This window comes from Phycodurus eques, chromosome 18, assembly GCF_024500275.1.
Source record: "Phycodurus eques isolate BA_2022a chromosome 18, UOR_Pequ_1.1, whole genome shotgun sequence".
Classification (NCBI taxonomy): Eukaryota; Metazoa; Chordata; class Actinopteri; order Syngnathiformes; family Syngnathidae; genus Phycodurus; species Phycodurus eques.
Window position 1 is genome coordinate 1,376,401 of NC_084542.1, and position 21,912 is coordinate 1,398,312.

The 21,912-nt window shown below is 43.9% G+C and overlaps 1 protein-coding gene across 1 annotated transcript; it reads left to right on the forward strand.

Annotated features, from left to right (window-relative positions):
- Nucleotides 1–1,334: 1,334 nt before the first annotated feature.
- LOC133417113 (probable ribonuclease ZC3H12D) lies at nucleotides 1,335–14,241 on the forward strand. Its single transcript, XM_061704615.1, has 6 exons — nucleotides 1,335–1,467; nucleotides 3,959–4,355; nucleotides 6,660–6,799; nucleotides 10,019–10,253; nucleotides 10,350–10,456; nucleotides 10,809–14,241. Exons 2-6 carry the CDS (start codon nucleotides 4,069–4,071, stop codon nucleotides 11,654–11,656), a joined length of 1,617 nt encoding a protein of 538 aa, XP_061560599.1. The 5' UTR covers nucleotides 1,335–1,467; nucleotides 3,959–4,068; the 3' UTR covers nucleotides 11,657–14,241.
- Nucleotides 14,242–21,912: the final 7,671 nt, after the last annotated feature.

The following is a 21,912-nucleotide window of genomic DNA, read 5'->3' on the forward strand; positions in this document are numbered from 1 at the left end:
CCATGACGTGCGTATTATTTTTACAATTCAGACTTCCACTCAAGTCCACAAAAGCCTTTGCGAGCCCGTCGCTACAAATCATTTCAACACTCGTTGGAGAACTTTGACATCCTGGTTAGATAGCAGAGTTACAGCGGACTTTCATTGCGAGTAAACTACTTCCCTGTCTTTTCAGTTTCGTCAACCTCGTCATGTCTGCCCGGGCGTCTTTTTTCTATTTGAAACATTCTCACCACACTTGCATACATAATACAAGTGAAGGGAAGAACCTACAACTCCAGTCTGAGCACTTCTGAATTCACGAAACCTCCCCACCAGAAGAGCTTGTTAAACGGTCATGGGAAAGTTGCTTCGAAATGTTATATGTTACCATTTGCAACCAGTGAGTTCTAGTTCTATTCAGTTCGGGGTGTACCCCGCCCCGACACTAGGGAGGAGAAGGGGTACACAAAATGAACGGATGGATGGAGTGAGTTCTATTTCAACGTGATCAAGTCACTGATGGTCGACACACGTGTAGACAGCGTGCATTCAAGTCCCACCCAGTGGCAGCGTGAATGGGAACGTATATGGTCGTCTGTCTCCATGTGCCCCCGTGATCGACCAGCGACCGATCCGCGGTGTAGTTTGCCTTTTCGCCCGAAGTCACAGCTCTGCTCGACCATTAACGGGATGAGCAGTGTAAAAAAATGAATGGATGGCCATTTAATGGCCTTTAACATGGCAAAAATGGAGCTCTTTCTTTCCAATGTGTCGATTTCATGTCATGATTCAACTGGGGCACATCTCTTTCTGCCCCTATCCTAGTGGGTGTGGCTAGTGTTTGTATTTTTTCCAGTGGGCGATGGGGAACAAATGACTCGCAACAAGTGGCCTTTGCACACATCACGTGACCAGAAAATAAATCTAAGCAGCTCTTTCATCAACATTGCCATGTTTACGAGCTAACCCAAACGATCATTGTTGTTATCACTTTTGCGTGATTCATGCGATTTGTGCTTCAAGAAAAATTGGAATAAAAAAATCAAGGGAGAGATTCGAAGTGTTGTAAAATGTGCACATTTCCCAGAGAAACCTCCAGTAAGCCATTCTGTGATACTTAAATGCCTTTGTTGTGTTTCCAGTTAGAAAGAAAATCAGTCATGGGTGATTCCGCACTTTTACCACGTGAACAAGTCTCAACCTTTCAGTAAAGGTTTGGTAGGAACCTACCAGGAAGAGCTCAAAAGGAAAATAAAGCCCTCAGGCTGAGAGTCTTGATGAGGAAGTGAGTGCAAATTTACTGAGTTTTTTTTTTTTTTTTTTTCCTTCTTCTCTCTCTTCTACTTCTCTCAGAAGCTACTTCCTCCTATGAGTAATAAGAGTTGCTGACAATGACGGCTGCATTGCTCAGAGTGGCGAGGCACAGCAAGCCATAGAAACGCTCCAAATCAGCTCTGCGATCCGGCTTCCCTTAAGTTCTGATGTGTAAGTACTTCTTACGATTTCACCCCAAAAACAAATGTTCAATGTGAATTCTTTTCAATATGAAGCTGATTACTTTTGAGGCTTGTCATTAAGAGTTACGTTATGTGTTGTTTACATACAGCAGATGAGTTATGAACTTAACAAAAGGAACTATTGCACTCGAAGGAGGACCCAAAAGCGGCCCAATATGAACAAATTTAGTCTAATTCTGATTGCATCCGGATGAGTAACTGTCTGTCAGCAAAATAAATGTTTTCATAAAATGTCTTATTATTTTTTTTTTGTCGGTAGAAAAGTCAGAATGTGTCACTTTGTTCCTCATACTTGAAATAACACTGGGAATGCAGTACTGGCAGGCTGATAGCAATGTTTCGTTTGTAAGATAAGAACAGGATGTTTTGTGTTTGGGTTGTCGTTTAGTTTCGTCATAATTTAATTAATTAATTAATCAGTTTATTTGAAAGGGGACAATGCAATTTCATAAAACACATGAAATGCACATGGTTAAAAAAGCCAGAATTAGCCAGAAGGCTAGTTTTCATCTGTAGTCCCCTGGCCATGATGTAAAAAAGCAGTAAAATACATCTACGAGACAATATAATATAAAACAGGTTACATAAAGACTTACTATTAAGAGAGAATAAAACCACAAATCATTTGATCATAACAAAAAAAAAAAAAAAAAACATCATAACATACTTGTCTTTTAGTGTTGGCAGCTATAGGTGTTAACTAACCACATATAGCATGCGTTGTATTTTAAGCTCATACCATACCACTCAACCACATCATACTGCTGCACACAATTGCACATAAGACATCACATCACTGGATGTTCAACATCCTCCCAAATGGGACTACTTTTGTTTTGTTTTACTTTACCGATGCTGCACCATTTTTGTCCGGAATTTTGCTAATTGTTTTATATTTATTGCTGGCTGCTACCAAGCCCACAGTAACCAATTTTGTTCCAAGCGTGTGCTTTTTATCAAAATGACAAAGAAACACCTTGAATCCTTCAATCGTAAGTGGAAGAAGCAGCGTGAATGGACAAACGTATTGGGACGAACTATTATTGCATCTAGAGAAAGTTTTTATTAAAAAAAAAAAAGATTTGCTCCAGCAGCTTCTACACTTCTTGGAAGACTTTCTGCAAGATGTTGGACCAGAGAGAGGCTCTGCTGCTTCGCAATCTCTGTCCGAATTCATCCGTTAGGCTGAAGTCACGCTTCAGTCAAATTCTTCCAGAACAAACTCATTCACTCATGCCTTCACGGACCATGAACCATAGAGTTGTGGCCTGTTTTGACAGCGTCTGGAATTTTTAATGGTTGCTGCTTCACAAATTTGACATAATACTTCGATGTTTCTAGGAAGTATTGCAACAATATTACACATTTTCACTGGGAAATTCATGTTGTGCCGGGGAGGAAAAAAAAAAAAAAAAAAAAAACTTATACCAAATGGGGGACCTTAGTTTAAGACGGTCCTAACATGTGACATTGCCCAGTGAACTACTTTGGCTACTGCCCCACTTGGCCCCAATGCAAGCTGACTGTAACGGCAAACTGTGCACGTGTACACGTGACACTCCCGACCTAAAGTATTCCCACAAAGTACAGTACAGCGGTGCCTTGAAATACAACTTTAATCCGTTCCATGGCCACGTTAATAAATCAAAACACTCGTATTCCAAATCTATTAAAAAGCTATTAACCAATTGCAGCCTCCCTCCAAAAAACAACATAAATGTTTGAAATGTGTTTTTGTTAAATACGAAAAACAACACACTGTATATTTATATAAAATATAAAGTAATCACATAATCAAATAGAATGTCAAGAAATGTATCATTTCTTTGGCCACACTTTGATTCAATTCAATGGACATTGTGCTGCTCCTTCTGGTGTGCGCCTCGGCCACCAGGGGGCAGTGTGATACACACTCATACAGATATACTGTACATGGAGCCAGTCTAAATTAAAATCTAAAAAAAGTAAGCTGTAGTAACATTAGTCACTCTTCCCAGAGGGTAATGTATGCCTGAGTATTGTTATATTATCGGTTGCTCCACCTTTCTGTGTTCAAATATCTTTTGCAAATCATCCTATTATGTGTTAGCATGAAGCTAGCCGACTGTATGTGTTAGCATGAAGCTAGCCGACTGTAAGCCAAACTTGTGTGATTGTTCTAAATCAGCGATTACACGTTGCTCAAGAAATTGTTTATTTGCAAGAAATAATGTATCTTTATTCATCTATTTATGCCAGTGAGTCATAGTGACGGACAGAACAAATGAATGCTCTTCTATTCGATGGCAGGAAGTACAGACAGTAATTAACGTATCCACTTTTTGTGACATGTTTGTTTGTGGGTGTGCCGTGAGATTCTTCAATTGTAAAATATCCATAAAGGTCGGAAATCCCTGTTCTGAATACACGACGTGTAATTCTTTTTTTTTTTTTTTTTTTTTTTTTTTTTTTTTTTTTAGTTTGACAGGAAACGTTCAACTGTTTCAAAACGCAGGCCAATCACAAGCGAGATGCAGATGAACCAAGCTTAAGAAGGTGCACAGATTCCAAAATCTCCCTCGACTGTGTCATGGACCACCGAAAGCAGCCCACCAAAGTGGAGCGTTTTCTCAAGCTGGGTTACTCCCACGAGGACATTGATAGCGTACTGAAGACCCTCGACCGCGATGCCCAGACCAACGACATTCTCGAAGAGCTCATCAAGACCTGCCACATTCGCAGTGACAAAAGCGTCCCGAGCAGCCCCAAACTGGTGTCAAGAGGCTGCAGCCCCGGGCCCACCAGACCAGTACCAGACAAAGACACTGCTTTTGCGTTCAGACCGGTCGTCATAGATGGAAGCAATGTTGCCATGAGGTGAGTCAGCTGTGTTGCTTTGGTCAAGAACAGTATGTTGGGTTAATTCATGACTAAATTGGCCATATGTGCGAATGTGAATAGTCATGTCTATTTGTGCCCTGTAAATGTGGCTGGCGACATCCATTGGTAATCCTCTCGGTAATCTGAAAAGCGGTATACAGCATGCGTGGTACACGTAGTGATGAATTATTTCGGTGTCAAACCCCACTATAATGTTCCCGAAAAAAGAAAACCTTATAATTGAATAAAAAAAAAATAAAAAATAAAAAAAATAGATAAATCTATTTATTAAATGAAATAAAGTTCTTAAAATTTCCCAAAAGGCTTGCATTGGGTTTCTTAATCACACTCAAGCGACACAAATTCCCCGAAACCGCCATCAAATCTATATATAGTGGTGCCTTGAAAGTCAAGTTGAATTCGTTCTGTGACCATGCTTACGATGAAATCATCTTTCCCCATTGAAATGAATGGAAATGCGATTAATCCGTTCCAGTCACCCCCAAATAATAATAGTAAAAATAATAAAGCAAACATTTTATGTTGCGTGGTTGCTTATCAAGAGAGATGCTATGTTACCGCCCCACCGCTTGCTGGGTGACCTTGAAAATGACACAGGTGAAAGAAAGAAAATGAAAAAAGGATATTTTGAAAATATTATAAATTATACAATATGTTTATCATTTTTTTAGAGGAGTAGGATAAATAGTATACAGTTAATGATGATTGAAATGGATTCGTTTATCGCTGTTGTCTCATTTGATGACATCACTTCCGGTTTAGGGCGCTGAGACGTTTGCTCTTAGCTCTCGTGAAATTGCGACGTGCTGTGTGGTCCTGTATAATATGGAAGATATTGCTGAGGGAGGATGTCAAATTCCAGCGACATTAAAGTTAAAAGTGATGCGAACTGTTAGCATATCAATGGCATTTTCCATTTTATGTTAGCATTTAGCTGTTTAGTGGTTTTAAATACACGTGCAATTCCCTTAACAGTAAACTTCAACTGCGAGTGGCAATAAACAGCTTGAAGCCTCTTTTTTTTTTTAAGAATAGTTCACTATTTGCTCACTGTGAACTGAGTTCAGTTCACTACCAACTTACAGTCAAAGCTCTTATCTCGAAAAACCCGGAAGTCGGGTCACTTGTAGCTCGAGGAACCACGGTATCCATTTTTTTTAATTTCCAGCTAAAAGACAGATAAATTGCCATGTAGCAAGTTGAAGCTGCTGTCACACTTGGTTGTTATTTATCCCAGTCAATCTCTGATATTGCTGTTTGTAAGTGGGAGAAGTGTAAATATCATTCATGAGGAACACTGAACTCAAGGTGGGATCACCATAGTAATCAATTTATTCTTCACAAAACGTTAACCAACTAATTAATAACTGACATTTCGCCCGATATCAGCGCCTGTTAATTCAGTTCGCACCCAACCTCACTTCCTCTTTGAAGTACCAGGAAGTGAAAATGTGACATTCGCTTCTCTTTTTCTTCAGCGACTCACAAAATTCCCACAGGCCAGAGCGCCACTTTTAACTAGCCGTCGCATTCCAACGACTGCCTCTCAAACATGTAACACAACGCTTGTAACAGTTGCGTCTGAGTAATCAACACGAGCTCACAAGGAAGTTGTCAATAAAGAAAAGGAGGGATAGATTGTTCTCGGTCACACCTTTTTTTTGCTCACCTGACACATTCATGATAAGGAAGCTCCAAATACAATTGAAATGATTTGGAAAGAGAGCCAGCGCCGTTAGCAAAGTGGTGTAAACCTTTTTTTTTTTTTTTTTTTTTTTTTTAATGCACCATGGCAAATGTTTCAGTGAAATTCAACTATTAACACGTTACCATTCCAAGATGGCGCAAGACCGCCGAATAGCAAACCAATATGAAGTGCAATAACTCATTCATGTCATTCAAAATCCCCAAATTATTCGGCTTACGCACTTTGCAGTGTAGGAATAGTTTTGGAGCGTGTACAAGGCGACAACGCCACAAATGATGCCAGACAGGTTACAAGTTACTTAGTTCATTGAAAGCGAATTTTCCTCATGTGACAAGCTTTCTAGTTAAGAGGTGACATCAGGAGGAAACTAAATCGGACGGATTATATAACGTTAACCTTGGGTGCACATTAAACCACAACATTTATATGGTACTGTGTTATCGGCAGTACAGTACTCGCAGAAGTGTCACTGTTGAGCTGTCTCCTTCCTGAAAAAAACGATAGTGCGGTGCTGTTGTTGACTCCAAAGTGTGTGTGTGTGTGTGTGTGTGTGTGTGTGTGTGTGTGTGTAGCTATGGAGACAAGAAAGTGTTCTCGTGTCAGGGCCTCCAGATGGCAGTGAACTGGTTCTGGGAAAAGGGACTGCGAGACATCACCGTGTTCATTCCCCTGTGGAGGAAGGAGCAGCCGCGACCCGAGGCCCCTATTACAGGTAAGGTCACATGACCCATCATTGCAACATGAATCAGCGGGTTTTAAATGGAAGAATTCTCAACCTTACCGCACCCACCTGTGAAGTCACGATGATGCCATGATTCCCCGCATTAACCGCGGACTCAGGAGGCACGGCATTTTTCATTTCGCCGCCATCCCTTCGCGGAATCCCTGGGTCTCATAAACATCACTTTTCAAGAAACCAAAAAAAAAAAAAAGTTCCGTGATTAATATTGCATCGTCAAGCCATTTTCAACGCTTTAGATTGGTCAGTAATTAGTAAAAAGAACAGATCCACCTGGGGACTGACCAATACTATCGATTTTTGAAAAACTTGGACATAGGAGGTTTCTTCCAACAGTGACAATTTATGACTTTAACATACAGTGCATTGTGCAACTGTGCTAGTTTTACAACAAACAAAGTGCATGAATTCTACCACAAAGCTGACATCTTAACTGTTTTTTAAAATCATGTTCAATTATGAGAATATGGACTTTCTAATTGCCCTAATGACCCTCTAACACCTTCTTCCGTGGTCGATTATATTGGTGGACCGACCACGGCACCTCTTGTCATAGTTAACAATGTTTGGCGTGCTCGTACCAACATTGCCATCCATTTTCTATATTGCTTGACCTTTTGAAAGCCGCAGGGATCTGGAGCCTTTGCCAGCCGACTTCTGTCGCAGGAATTTGAGTTTGTCGGCATGAGATGAAGCAAAAACGTATCTGATCCAGACACCTGTCTTTAAGAAATGGATTATCTTGGGGCTGAGCATGAAGAGAGACAGACAAGTTAGAGATGAACGTGTTCAGTGAATCATCCTCCTGTCTCCCTGCATCGCTGACTACTTATCATGGCAGAAACATTATTATAGCTTGACTGGGTGAGGGAGCACAAAACGTAGAGACCTGGAAGACAGGTTCTCTTATCCGTTTCGAACAACAAATATATAGCGGACATGCACGCCGCAGCTTTGAGGCGTCACAGAGAGTCGCGACGACCTGAGAACCCCCTACTCCTCCACGCTGCCCTGCTGTGAGACAGCAGTGCCTAGGACAGTGCCTGGTGGACGTCGAGTGGACCGTAACCTAATTAGCAGCTTCCCGTCAAATCTTGATTCCTGTCTTCAAAAGACTCCGTCCCTGACCGAAAGATTGGAGGGACACTCCTTTCAAGCAGACTATGTGGTTTAATATTCACCCATGCACGTGAGGCGCCACACACTGGCATTGAGAGGAACTGCAAGCGGAGCTTGTGGACGTGCCGTTGATGTTTGTTAACAGAAGATAAAATGTCCGTTTTTATACCTTGCAAACTGTAGAAATATTCCAAACGCTAAACTCACCCCTTTCTCAGTTGAGTGGAGGAGAACTGGAGTAGAGTTGATGTGAGGCTGCTTTTTCCTTCCGTGCTGGTAGCTCGCCGGCTGGGTGGCCGCAGCAAGACATGCTATAGGCCAAAGGCAGTCCCCGTGTTTTTTGTAGAAGTACTGATGTTGTGCAGCCTGCATATTCATCCGCAGTCTGTGTTGGCTGGTTTGGTGAGATCAGGGATCCCAAAGTGGGTCCGATTGCTATGCTCACATCATTGCAAGAAACCCTTCCTCCGCTACACGAGTCCAAGCGAGACATTCCCAAAAAGGACATCATTTGTGGTTTTGGTTCTGAATGGCATCAGACCTCTTTGGAGAGATACGTTGTCCTGCCGTTACAGACTCTCCTTGTGACCCTCCCCTTCTGGAAGGTTGAGAAGGGAGCCATGTCTGCATTGCTGCTCTGTGGCAGCACAAACCAACAAGTCGCCAACACACTGTGTCAAAATAGAATCATAAGACAGTTGTGGGGCTTCTAAACTGTCGCAATTTGCAGCATTGTAGATTGTTGTTGGCTCACAATAGCCCTGGAACACCCTCGTCAATGGGTAGCTTCTTCCCTTGAAGTCAAATCAAAACCAAAAGTGACTATCCAGGACTGCGACATTGGAAAAAGCAGTAGGCAGGTAAAGCACAGTGAACCAGAGAGCTTTGACAAAATTGTATGAGGTCTTGGCTGAACTGCCGCATTCATAGGGGCTCAAACCCTTTTCTCTCAGAAATTTCTGTGATCTGATTCAGACACTCGGTTCCGAAATGTATCTATCTAGGTGCTAGTAAGCGAGGAAAAACAACTCAGAGAAGAGTGCGTGTACAGTAAAGCATATCCTCATGTGTCCCCGGTTTTCTGGCTCAATATCATGGCAGTGACATTATTTATTATAGCTTATATTATAGCTAAAGACTACAAAACATGGAGACATTACAAGCAAGGCATTTACGAAGCACCTATGTTGATAGTTTGCAGAGCATAGGAGCGAGATTTATGCTCGGCCGACTCCCTTCCAAGGGAAGGAGAGGTTCTCTCATCAGTTTCAAATGCCAGATGTGTAGAAGGCCTCCGTTCACACACACACACAAAAAACTGTTGCGTTGTCCTCGAACACGAAATGCGCACCCTTGACTCCGAGATCTCTCTTCGCATGCCTGCCATGTGTGTGGTCTGGTTCTCTGTGTGGCATGGCAACTCAAAAACATACAGCAGAGGGTGACTTTGAATTTTACTGAGTGTAATAAATTACAAATTAAATTATACTGTATTGAAAAAAAAAAAAAAAAAAGCTTCGTCCAAACCGGTGGCGACTGCATTGGACCAGTGCACCACCAGACATTGCTGTTTGTTCTTCTTACAAATGTGAGTTAACAAAAAACAGAGTAAAATTACTGTTGAAATAAACGAGTTGTGCTTACCTCGTAATGTTCTATTTTATATTAAATACACAGCACTTATTCAGTCTTCCATTCCATTCATATTCATCCCTGTGGGTGTGACTGGCAAATAGCATTTTTTCCCCCCTTTCAGCTATAAGGGCTGTGATGATTGAGCAATATGAATTTTGCCCTGCACCGCAAACCATGTGAATAGAAAAATTCCGTTGTCTGCTAGATTATTGTGTTGTTTGTTCTATTATATCACTGATGTTGAAAACCCAATTGAAATTTATAGATACATGTAAAAAAAAAAAAAAAAAAAAAAAAAAAAAAAAGCACAATAGACAAGCAAGAGAGAATTTTTTTTTTTTTTTTTTTTTTTTTTTTTTATAAATATATCCATTTCCCAAGAAATCTTCCATTGTATAGAAATGTGATTTTCGGCTAATCTTGTCTTGTGCCTGACAGATCAACACATACTCCATGATCTCGAGAGGAGGAAGATTTTAGTGTACACACCATCCCGTTGCGTGAACGGCAAGAGGGTGGTGTGCTACGACGACCGCTACATCGTGAGGCTGGCTTACGACGTAGACGGGATCATCGTATCCAACGACAACTACCGTGACCTTCAAACGGAGAATCCCCAGTGGAAGAAGTTCATCGAGGAGCGACTGCTGATGTACACCTTTGCCAATGACAAGTGAGACATATGCTGTCAAACACTTTTTTGCGTACAATATTCATGTTGTCAAGTGAATCTATTTGATATTACCGACTTTTTTTCCCGCCGCTACAGGTTCATGCCTCCAGATGATCCTTTGGGTAGAAACGGTCCCACCATTGATGATTTTCTACGAAAGAAGCCAAAGAATGCAGACAACAAACTGCTCCACTGTCCTTACGGTTGGTTCATGTCTCTGTTACACATCCAATTTTATTATGAACGCACCGACCACAACATTATCGGTCAATCCGATTCGATCCGATACAAAAGCTGGGGTCAAAAAGTCTGCCTTTACATTGTTCAGACGCAAAAACAATGTTTATTATGGTGTCGTAACTTATAGTTGGGATAGGCTCCAGCACGCCCGCGACCCTTGTGAGGAGAAGCGGGCTCAGAAAACGGATGGACGGATGGATGAATCATAATTGCCCCTTAGATCAATAACCAATAACAATATAGCCATACATCAGCCATGCTCGCGAGGCTTTTTGAATGGCATACTAAGGGCTGACATCACTTTTTTTCTTTTAGGAAAAAAGTGTACGTATGGCGTGAAGTGCAAGTTCTATCACCCGGAAAGGACCAACCAATCACAACTGTCTGTGGCCGACGAGCTCAGGGACAGAGCCAAGACCTCAAGCTACAAACCGACCATTCAAGACACGCATCCACGCGAATATACCCCCTCCGCCAACACAGACGAGCCTCCGCACGGTGACCACTTCGTCTACCGGCGAGACAGCAGCAGCCCCAAGGGTCCGGCAGGCCCCCCGCCTTGGCCAAACATGGAAGCGGATGAAGCGTTCAGCTCACTGGACAGCTGCATGTCCAAACTCCAATTCCAGGATGGGCCCTACGGCGTAAGCAGGCCCCCCTACAGCTTCAGCAGCGGGGTGGCCAGCTACAGCCCGAGCCACGACGACTACTCCCTCTCGGGGTCGCACAGCGGCAACAACCAAAAGTTCAGCGGAGGAACTTACTACCTCCCTCGACATAGCTGCGAGCGGTCCGCGTGCCCTCGCTGTACGTGTGGTTACCATCGGGCTGGGGCGCGACCTCACGCCCGCCACCCTGCCTGGGCCTCCTACCCGGCTGTGCCTTTCCATCAGCAGGAGCATCCCTCACACTTTTCTGAGACGCACTACTTCAGGCAGCCCGCACACAAGCAGAGCCAAAGCCTGCCCAAAGACGCGTGGGCGCACGGCAACCGCGCTGGGAGCCCGTCAGGCGAGCTGCGCAAGGAGATGAGGACCCAGCTGAGCACACTCTTCCCCAAGGACACAGTTGACGGCGTCATGAACGCCTACCCGCATGTGTCGGACATGTCGGAACTGATGTCTCTGATTCAGAGCTACAGGAGTAATCACAATGGCTTCTGATTCGAGAAGCAAATTACTGTACCGGAAAAACAAAATCATAACAAGGCGTCCGATTTGTTCGGATTTCAAATCGGTTTTCCCATAGGAAACAATGGAAATGTTATCAACCCATTCCAGGGTCATACTGTCGCCGTCATAAAACCTTTATGAATATACAGGTAATGTTTTTATTCGTGGGTTTACATTCTTAATTATCATCGAAAAAGAAGGATGCTAAAAAAAAAATATTTTTTTAAATCATTATGAAAAGCTGTTTGAGCATTTATTTGTTATCCTTCATATCCAGCATTAGGTCCGTGTATGAGTACACTCTTTGTCCTCTCTAGCGAGACAATTCAGCACTGCACTAGTAGGGCCCGACTCGAATGACCTCAGGGGAAATGTGTTAGCTTAAGGCAAGCAATTTGAGAATAATAAGAGATATGCATTGAAGGAGACAGTTCCAGACTGCTGCTAAGAAGCGTCTGCCTATTTCAACTTCAGTGAGGTCATAGATACATGAACAGGCAGTTAGTTATCATCTGACTCATGCAACTGGCGCCCCTCCCCCTCAAACAAAGACATCTTGCTTTGTCATACAGCAATATACTAGTACAACCCCAATTCCAATGAAGCTGCGACGTTGTGTTAAACATAAATAAAAATAGAATACAATGATTTGCAAATCATGTTCAGCCTATATTTAATTGAATACACTACAAAGACAAGATATTTCACGTTCGAACTGATCAACTTTATTGTTTTTAGCAAATAATCATTAACTTCGAATTTGATGGCTGCGACACGTTCCCAAAAAAAAGCTGGGACAGGCTCATGTTGACCGCTGTGTTACATCACCTTTTCTTTGAACAACATTCAATAAACGTTTGGGAACTGAGGACACCAATTAAATTGTTGAAGCTTTGGAGGTGGAATTCTTTCCCATTCTTGCTTGACGTACAGCTTCAGCTGTTCAACAGTCCGGGGTCTCCGTTGTCGTATTTTACGCTTCATAATGCGCCACGCGTTTTCAATGGGAGACGGGTCTGGACTGCAGGCAGGCCAGTCTAGTACCCGCACTCTTTTACTACGAAGCCACGCTGTTGTAACACATGTGGTTTGGCATTGTCTTGCTGAAAAAAGCAGGGGCGTCCATTTGAAAAGACGTCCCTTGGATGGCAGCATATGTTTCTCCAAAACCTGTATGCCCCTTTCAACATTAATGGTGCCTTCACAGATGTGTAAGTTACCCAAGCCATTGGCACTAACACAGCCCCATAGCATCACAGATGCTGGCTTTTGACCTTTGCGTCCATAACAGTCCGGATGGTTCTTTTCCTCTTTTGCCCGGAGGACACGACGTCCACAATTTCCAAAGACAAGTTGAAACGTGAACTTGTCGGACCGCAGAACACTTTTCTACTTGGCGTCAGTCCATCTGAGATGAGCTCGGGCCCAGAGAAGCCGGCGGGTTTCTGGGTGTTGTTGATTGGCGTTTGCTTTGCATAGTAGAGTTTCAAGTTGCACTTACGGACGTAGCACCGAACTGTATTTACTGACATTGATTTTGTGAAGCGTTCCTGAGCCCATGCGGTGATATCCTTTACACATTGATGTCGGTTTTTGATGCAGTGCCGCCCGAGGGATCGAAGGTCACGGTCATTCAAGGTTGGTTTTCGGCCTTGCCGCTTCCATGCAGTGACTTCTCCAGATTCTCTGAACCTTTTGATGATATTACGGACCGTAGATGATGAAATCCCTGAATTCCTTGGAATTGTACTTTGAGGAACATTGTCCGTAAACCGTTCGACTATTTTCTCACACACTTGTTCCCAAAGAGGTGAACCTCGCCCCATCTTTGCTCGTGAATGACTGAGCCATTCAGGGAAGCAATCATGGCCCCCACCTGTTCCCAATGAGCCTGCTCACCTGTGGGATGTTCCAAACAGCTGTTGGATGAGCATTTCTCCGTCTTTTTTTGCTACCTGTCCCAGCTTTTCTAGTTGCAGCCATCAAATTCTAAGTTCATGATTTTTTTGCTAAAAACAAGAAAGTTGATCAGTTTGAACGTGAAATATCTTGTCTTTGTAGTGTATTCAATTAAATCTAGGTTGAACATGATTTGCAAATCATTGTATTCTGTTTTTATTTATGTTTAACACAACGTCCCAACTTCATTGGAATTGGGCTTGTAAATGGATCTCAAGATGGATAACAAGGACACTGAATAAATGCTCAAATGGCTTTCCCTATCTCATCCTTAATTTCTGGTTCACTCGGATTGTTCACATATGCAGAAAAATGCTGACCAATCACTGAGTGTGTATTGTATGGCTGAAAGAGACCAAGGGTGCCCATAAACGTGATGTAAACATACCTCTTCTTTTTGGCATCATAAAATAAATCGTATTTCTTTGCTCTTTACAAAGTGTAAAAGTGCAATGCACTATGCTCCCGACAAGCTACTGACTGGAGCACTGACTTTTTAAATTGAAGCAGCACGTGTTGTTTTCTCATGTTGCCTCAAAGTGAGGAAGGCTATTCTGTACATGACTCGATTGGTATGTTGTTTTTTAAATGAAATACACAAGCAATTGAAGCAGTCATTCTTGTTCCGTTCTTGTCCACTACAAATCACAACTGCTTTTCGCAGTCTTGGCGCCAAGATGTAATTGGATTTAACTTCGGCGTCATTCTTATACATTAGAAAGCACTTGTGGCAAGAGTTCCAGTTGAAACCAGACATTTACATCCACAATATAAAGAGACCCACATGCTTTTTTCCCCCTCACTCTCTGACATTAAATCAGACTAAGCTTTCTGTTTTATGTCAATTAGGATGACCAAAATTATTTATATTTGCTAAATGCCAGAGTAATGGGAGAATGATTTTTTTTTTTTTTTTTTAAACAATTGTTCATGACTTTCTTCAAAGTCAGAATTTTACATACATTTCGTGAGTATTTGGTACTATTGCCTTTAAACTGTATAACTGGGCAAATGTTTTGGATATCCTTCCACAAGCTTCTCACACAATAGTTAGCAGGAATTTTGCCCCATTCCTCCTGACAGAACTGGTGTAACTGAGCCAAGTTTGTGGATGCCACCTTGCTCGCACATCCCTCATCAGGTCTGCCCATACATTTTCAGTAAATTATAAACTTTGCCCTTCATCCCAGCAGAGACTCTTCTGTCACACAACACACCCGAGACCTTCCTCCACCCGTTCCGACCTGCTTGGACCCGTTTCTTCACTTCCTGACCACACTCCCCGTTGCTCTGGACGGTTGACCCCAAGTATTTAAAGTCCTCCACCCTTGCTATCTCTTCTCCCTGTAGCCTCACTCTTCTCCCTCCACCCCTCTCAGTCATGCACATATATTCTGTCTTACTTCGGATAATCTTCATTCCTCCGCATGCCTCCATCTTTCTAACTGTTCCTCCACCTGCTCCCTGCAGATCACAATGTCATCTGCAAACATCACGGTCCACGGGGATTCCAGTCTAACCTCATCTGTCAGCCTATGCCCACTGCAAACAGGAAGGGGCTCAGGGCCGATCCCTGATGCAGTCCCACGTCCACCTTAAATTCTTCTGTCACACCTACAGAACACCTCACCGCTGTTCTGCTGCCATCGTACATGTCCTGTATTATTCTAACATACTTCTCTGCCACGCCAGACTTCCGCATACAGTACCACAGTTCCTCTCTGGGTACTCTGTCATAGACTTTCTCTAGATCTACAAAGACACAATGTAGCTCCTTCTGACCTTCTCTGTACTTTTCCATCGACATCCTCAAGGCAAATAATGCATCTGTGGTACTCTTTCCAGCCATGAAACCATACTCGCAAATACTCACTTCTGTCCTGAGTCTAGCCTCCACGACTCTTTCCCATAACTTCATTGTGTGGCTCATCAACTTTATTCCTCTATAGTTCCCACAGCTCTGCACATCACCCTTGTTCTTAAAATAATTCTATTGAACAAGCTGGTCAAAAACTCCACAGCCACCTCTCCTAGATGCTTCCATACCTCCACAGGAATGTTATCAGGACCGACTGCCTTTCCATTTTTCATCCTCTTTAATGCCTTTCTAACTTCCCCCTTACTAATCATTGCCACTTCCTGGTCCACCACACGTGCCTCTTCTACTCGCCCTTTGCTCTCATTTTCCTTATTCATCAACTCCTTGAAGTATTCTTTCCATCTAGCAAGCACACTGCTGGCACTAGTCAACATATTTCCATCTGAGACGCATCTTCAAACAACAGAAGATTAACAAAGCGGCAGGACCGGACCATGTGTCCCCATCCTGCCTCAAAGTCTGCGCGGAGCAGCTCGCTCCAGTCTTCACTCAGATCTTTAACAAATCTTTGGAAATATGCGAAGTTCCATCCTGTTTCAAACGCTCCACCATCATTCCAGTCCCCAAGAAACCTGCAATCTCGGGTCTGAATGACTACAGGCCTGTCGCTTTGACATCTGTGGTCACGAAGTCCTTTGAACGTCTCGTGCTGGACCACCTCGAGAGTGTCACAGGTCCCCTGCTGGACCCCCTGCAGTTTGCCTACCGAGCGAACAGGTCTGCGGATGATGCAGTCAACACGGGACCGCACTTCATCCTAGAACACCTCGACAGTGCAGGGACCTACGCGAGGATCCTGTTCGTGGACTTCAGCTCAGCGTTCAACACCATCATCCCTGAACTCCTTTCAACCAAGCTTCTCCAGCTCAGCGTCTCACCTGCCATCTGCCAGTGGATTTACAGCTTTCTGACGGGCAGGACACAGCAGGTGAGGCTGGGGGAGGCCACCTCATCCACACGCAGCATCAGCACTGGGACGCCCCAAGGTTGTGTCCTCTCTCCGCTGCTCTTCTCTCTCTACACGAACGACTGCACCTCAGCGAACCCGACTGTCAAGCTCCTGAAGTTTGCAGATGACACCACTGTCATCGGCCTCATCAAGGACGGTGACGAGTCTGCATATCGACAGGAAGCGGAGCGGCCGGAGCTGCGGTGCGGCCGACGCAACCTGGAGCTGAACACGCTCAAGACGGTAGAGATGATCGTGGACTTCAGGAGGCATCCTTCGCCACAGCTGCCCCTCACGTTGTCCAGCTGCCTTGTGTCAACCGTCGAGACCTTCAAGTTCCTGGGAATTACAATCTCTCAGGACCTGAAGTGGGCGAACAACATCAACTCCGTCCTCAAAAAGGCCCAGCAGAGGATGTACTTCCTGCGGCTTCTGAGAAAGCACGGCCTGCCACCGGAGCCGCTGAGACAGTTCTACGCAGCGGTCATCGAATCGGTCCTGTGTTCTTCCATCACAGTCTGGTTCGGTGCTGCTACAAAAAAGGACAAACTCCGACTGCAACGGACAATCAAAACTGCTGAAAGGATTGTCGGTACCCCCCTACCCACCATTGAGGACTTGCACGCTGCCAGAACTAAGACAAGGGCGTGCAAAATCCTCTCGGACCGTCCGCACCCCGGTCACCGGCTCTTCCGGCTCCTTCCCTCAGGTAGGCGCTACCGATCAACGCAAACTAGAACTAGTAGACATTCCAACAGCTTCTTCCCTCTTGCGATCAACTTCTTAAACACCTAACCTATAATTCCATTACAACAAGCCGGCAATTTTTTGACTTGAGTTCGTTGTCACATTTCTGTGGGGCCAATTATTTATTACTTGTGCACTCACTGTAGTTGTCTCGCCATGCTGCACTATTTGCATATACTGGCCACTCATGCCAAAGTAGCATCTGCTCCATTTGCACACTGATTGAGGAGTATCTGTCACATTTGCACAACCGACATTGTCCCAGATGATCGCACTACTTGTCACTTTAAACCGCATACACTCCTTGAAGTCTCAGCGCCCTTTGCACAATGGTCATTGCACCGGACTATTGCAATATGAGTCGTTCGAACTGCTCTAAGTGCTCGAGGTCAGGTTTTTGTCAATGTCTTTATGTCCCCAAAGTGTTCTGTAAATTGACTGTCTCTTGTCGTACTCGAGCGGCTCCAACTACCGGAGACAAATTCCTTGTGTGTTTTGGACATACTTGGCAAATAAAGATGATTCTGATCTCTATCCTTAATCACTCTAACCTGCTGCACATCCTTCCCATCTCTATCCCTCTGTCTGGCCAAACTGGATAGATCCTTTTCTCCCACTTCTTCTTAGGTAACCTTTTTCCTTGTATGATTTCCTGTACCGTGAGGTTCCACCACCAAGTCTCCTCCTCTCCTTTCCTGCCAGAAGATACACCAAGTACTCTCCTGCCTGCCTCTCTGATCACCTTGGCCGCAGCGGTCCAGTCTTCTGGAAGCTCCTCCCGTCCACCGAGAGCCTGTCTCAGCTCTTCCCGAAAAGCTGCACAACACTCGTCCCGTCTCAGCTTCCACCACACGGTTCTCTGCTCTGCCTTTGTCTTCCTCATCTTCCTCCCCACCACCAGAGTCATTTTACACACCACCATCCTATGCCGTCTCGCCACACTCTCCCCTACCGCTACCTTACAGTCGGTAACCTCCTTCAGATGACATCGTCTGCACAAGATGTAATCCACCTGCGTGCTTCTACCTCCCTTCTTGTGGGTCACCCTATGTTCCTGTCTCTTCTGGAAAAAAGTGTTCACTACAGCCATTTGTATCCTTTTTGCAAAGTCTACCACCATCTATCTGCCCCTCCAAGTTCCTTTCCTGGATCCCGTACTTACCCGTCACTTCTTCATCACCCCTGTTTCCTTCACCAACATGTCCATTAGGATCTGCACCAATCACGACTCTCTCTCTGTCTGGAATGCTCAGACGTTGTGAGCTGGACAGCGTGCGAGGGTACGCTGCCACTCCCAAATGGTGTTTAATATTTGGGTGCAAGTTTCCAACGAAAATACTTTTCAAATGTATGTCTTCTTCCATCTTCAGTTCATTTAGAAACACGACATATGCTTTGCACAAACGACAGTAATAAGCTTGTGGTGTCTCAAGTCTCCCCGGTTTAACTGTGAGATCTGCAGATAAGCCGGTCGGTCGCGGTCTCTGGATCACCGAATTCTTGAGACAATGCCTGGCGGAGAGCCGGGTAATCAGCCAGTTGTTCAATTAAGCTACTTACTCCTCGGCTAGATGTAAGTTTAATAAGGTACAATCCGTCGTCAGTAGTAGCAGAAGGAAATCGCTTAAGGTAAAAGTCAATGTCTTTAAGGTACGCGGCTGTGTCGTGTGACCCGGGTTGTTAGGGTTCGAACCTCGGAATGTTGCGCGCAAGTCTTTTAAGGTCATACCTGCAGAGACACCTGGAAAAGAGAGCAACCCATGCGAGTCGTTGAGGCAGACCACACTTGGCACGGCACCCCTGGGAGGTCTGGACCGAGCTCTGGGACAGGTGCGTCGAATCTCGGAGACAGGCTGACAGGTGTGCGCTCGCTGATTTCATCGGACAGTCTTTGTTGTAGGAAGACAATGAATTCACGGGCCGCCTGTAATTCTCGTCGTGCGATTTTAGCCTCTGAATAAGGCGCACGTCCGATTCCAGCGCTGTCACTTGTAACAACGCTTTGAGAATGTTCCACTTTGAGCATCTCAACGGTCTGCTTGAGCTGGCTGATATCCTCCGCGGCGCGACGCAGGAACCGCTTGTTTGAGCTCCCAGTTTTCACGGGCCATCGCGGCACTAGGGAGCAAGCGCCGGCACCGGGGATGAGGTGCACATCGCACTTTGCATCCTCAGACTGAGCATCGACATCAACTCGGCGGGCTTGTGCAATGTTTTAACGAGTGTTCAGACTCCGTCAGCTGTGCCATTAAGTCTGAGTTTCGTTGGGTTGTACTCCAACTCGGAGACCAAGTTTACAACGATGCAAGCGAGCGTTCGAGCGAGCTTTTTTATCTTTTAAAGGTTTTGGGCTCACCGTCACTCATGAATTGTGGGATGTTGCGATTGAGGACTTCCAAGGTTAGCATCTTTGACAGATTCTGCACAACTCGGAACGAGATCTTCAGTAAGGCTACTTACAAACTGTGTTAACGTGTCATAATGACTGGGACTTTTGACTAGTTCTGCCACAATTGCCGGAGTGACTCTGACCCGGTGCCAAAACCTCCCCCACAACTTGATAAGCTGCATTCTTCCAAGCCGCCCTGCCGGGAGACAGCCGCTAAGCGTATATCGAGTGGACCCTAAATCAATTGGCATCGATATTCTTCCATCCCTCGAAAAACAATTGATTCCATTCTTAAATGCTCACAAGTTGACACGTTGATGATCAGTTTGAGGATGGGTGCTTGACAAGCTTTTGAAAGCAATTGAAAATTGGCAGCAATAAGGATCATTCATGCATGCTGGAGGACTCTGCATCTTGTTGCGCAATTGTCAAAAACACATTTTAAAAGTGTACCAGATAACCAGCAAACCCTTTACTGCTCAGTGACTGTTTTTTTTTTTTTTGTCAATGTCTTTTGTCGTACTAGAGCGAGCGGCTCCGATTACCGGAGACACATTGTTTTTTTTTTTTTTGACATACTTGGCAAATAAAGAAGATTCTGATTCTGATGACACCTTGAAACCAAGCCATTATCTGCCACCTAGTGGACAAAACACAACACAGTCATACTCACGCTCTTTCCCAAAAATCTTTTCAGGTTTTATTTCCTTTTTTTTTTTTTTTTTTTTTTTAAACAAATAACTTATCTGTTACAGAGTTTTCCCAGATAAAACCAAAAAGATATCGAAATTATTTTTTTCTCCTCTCCATTTGATAAAATCCGAATAAACTTCCTCTTCAAACCAAGTTCCAGATCAAGCTGAAATGTTTTTCTTTGGGCTGCAAAAAAGGACAAAAGTTTCGCATTAAGTGCTTCGGAGACATTTTTCATCTTCTGCTTTTGATGGATTTGAAATTTGGTTATAAAACACAGATTAAAAGATACAAATTTAATAGTTCTAAAGGAGCAAATGCAAATATATTTCATTTTTAAACACGAAGGGCGAAAACAGAAAATAAAAACTCCACATTAAGGTTATTAGGTAGAAGCACCCTCACCAATAAAAGCTGAGGATCAACTGAGCCAAATGATAATAAAAAAAAAGTAGACAAAAGTGAATAGTCAAATTGTGCTTATTTGTAGTTCCACTCAAAGTAAAAATTCCTAACTTTATTAAGGACACTTTAGACATATTCACTATGAACCTCGGTACCGCAAAGAAAAAAGGATTTTTTTTTCTTTTTTTTTAAGCACAAAGGACGTACAATAACAAATAGGACATTTTCCTTAGCAGTCGGAGGAGCATTCAGATGTTGAAGATTGGACTGGAAATGATGTCTTTTTGCACTCAGGTGTTGCTGTCCCCAAAATATTCAACCCACATTCCAGTTGTCAGATAAAAAAAAAAAAAAGGGCAGATTGGAATTGTGATTTCTGGCATTTTTGGTGTCCTGGAAAAAAACCATAAAAGAAATGCTGCTTTGCTTCCTCTGCAGATGGTCCACAGAACAGCGAGGAGTGACACAGAGCGATAGCAGGTGGAGCTTTGTGATGACTGCGAGATTTTATTGACTTTCTTTCCTGCTCCTGCAGAACTCAACTAAGAAGCTTACAAAGGAGGGGGGGGTTGTTTCACTTATTGGTTTAATAAGAGGGAAACTAAAAATGTCTATAAAGCTATACTTACCGGAAATACATTTGATTCATAGTGTGAGGAAGAAGGCACATTCTGAACTTATGTACAGTAAAAAGGGACTTTCTGTACACAAAGCATGCAATTTTTCATTTTTTTAAGTCAAAAGGAAGGAATATTGGAAAAAAAGGGGGCAGGGCTATGAGGCACATTTCAAAGGCAGTGATGCTGCAAGCTTCCCCTTTAACATCCTCTAGAAACAGCAAACCAAGTCCACGAGTAGTCTTAGTTTTCCCTTCAGATAGAGAGCAGCGGCCCGACATTCCCAAATCCCCTTGACGTGCCACCACACGAGGAAAAACTCCATTCCGCAAAAGGCACATTGGAACCTGTGTTGTGTACATGTGACACTGCAAGGGGCTGCAATCGTAATACTGGAAGTGGGAGCAGCGAGGTATCCCCCCCGCCCCCCGAGGGAGGGGGGAAGTTGAGCGGAAAAAAAGGACCCCACACAATCTTGAGTGTCTAACGTGAGGTATTATCCAACTGTGCCTGCCTTAAGTATGGAAGAAACAAGCTGTAAACAGTATCCAGTCAAACCTTCAGGAGGACAGCATTCTGCAAATTTTAGAGGGGTAAAAACAAGGAGGA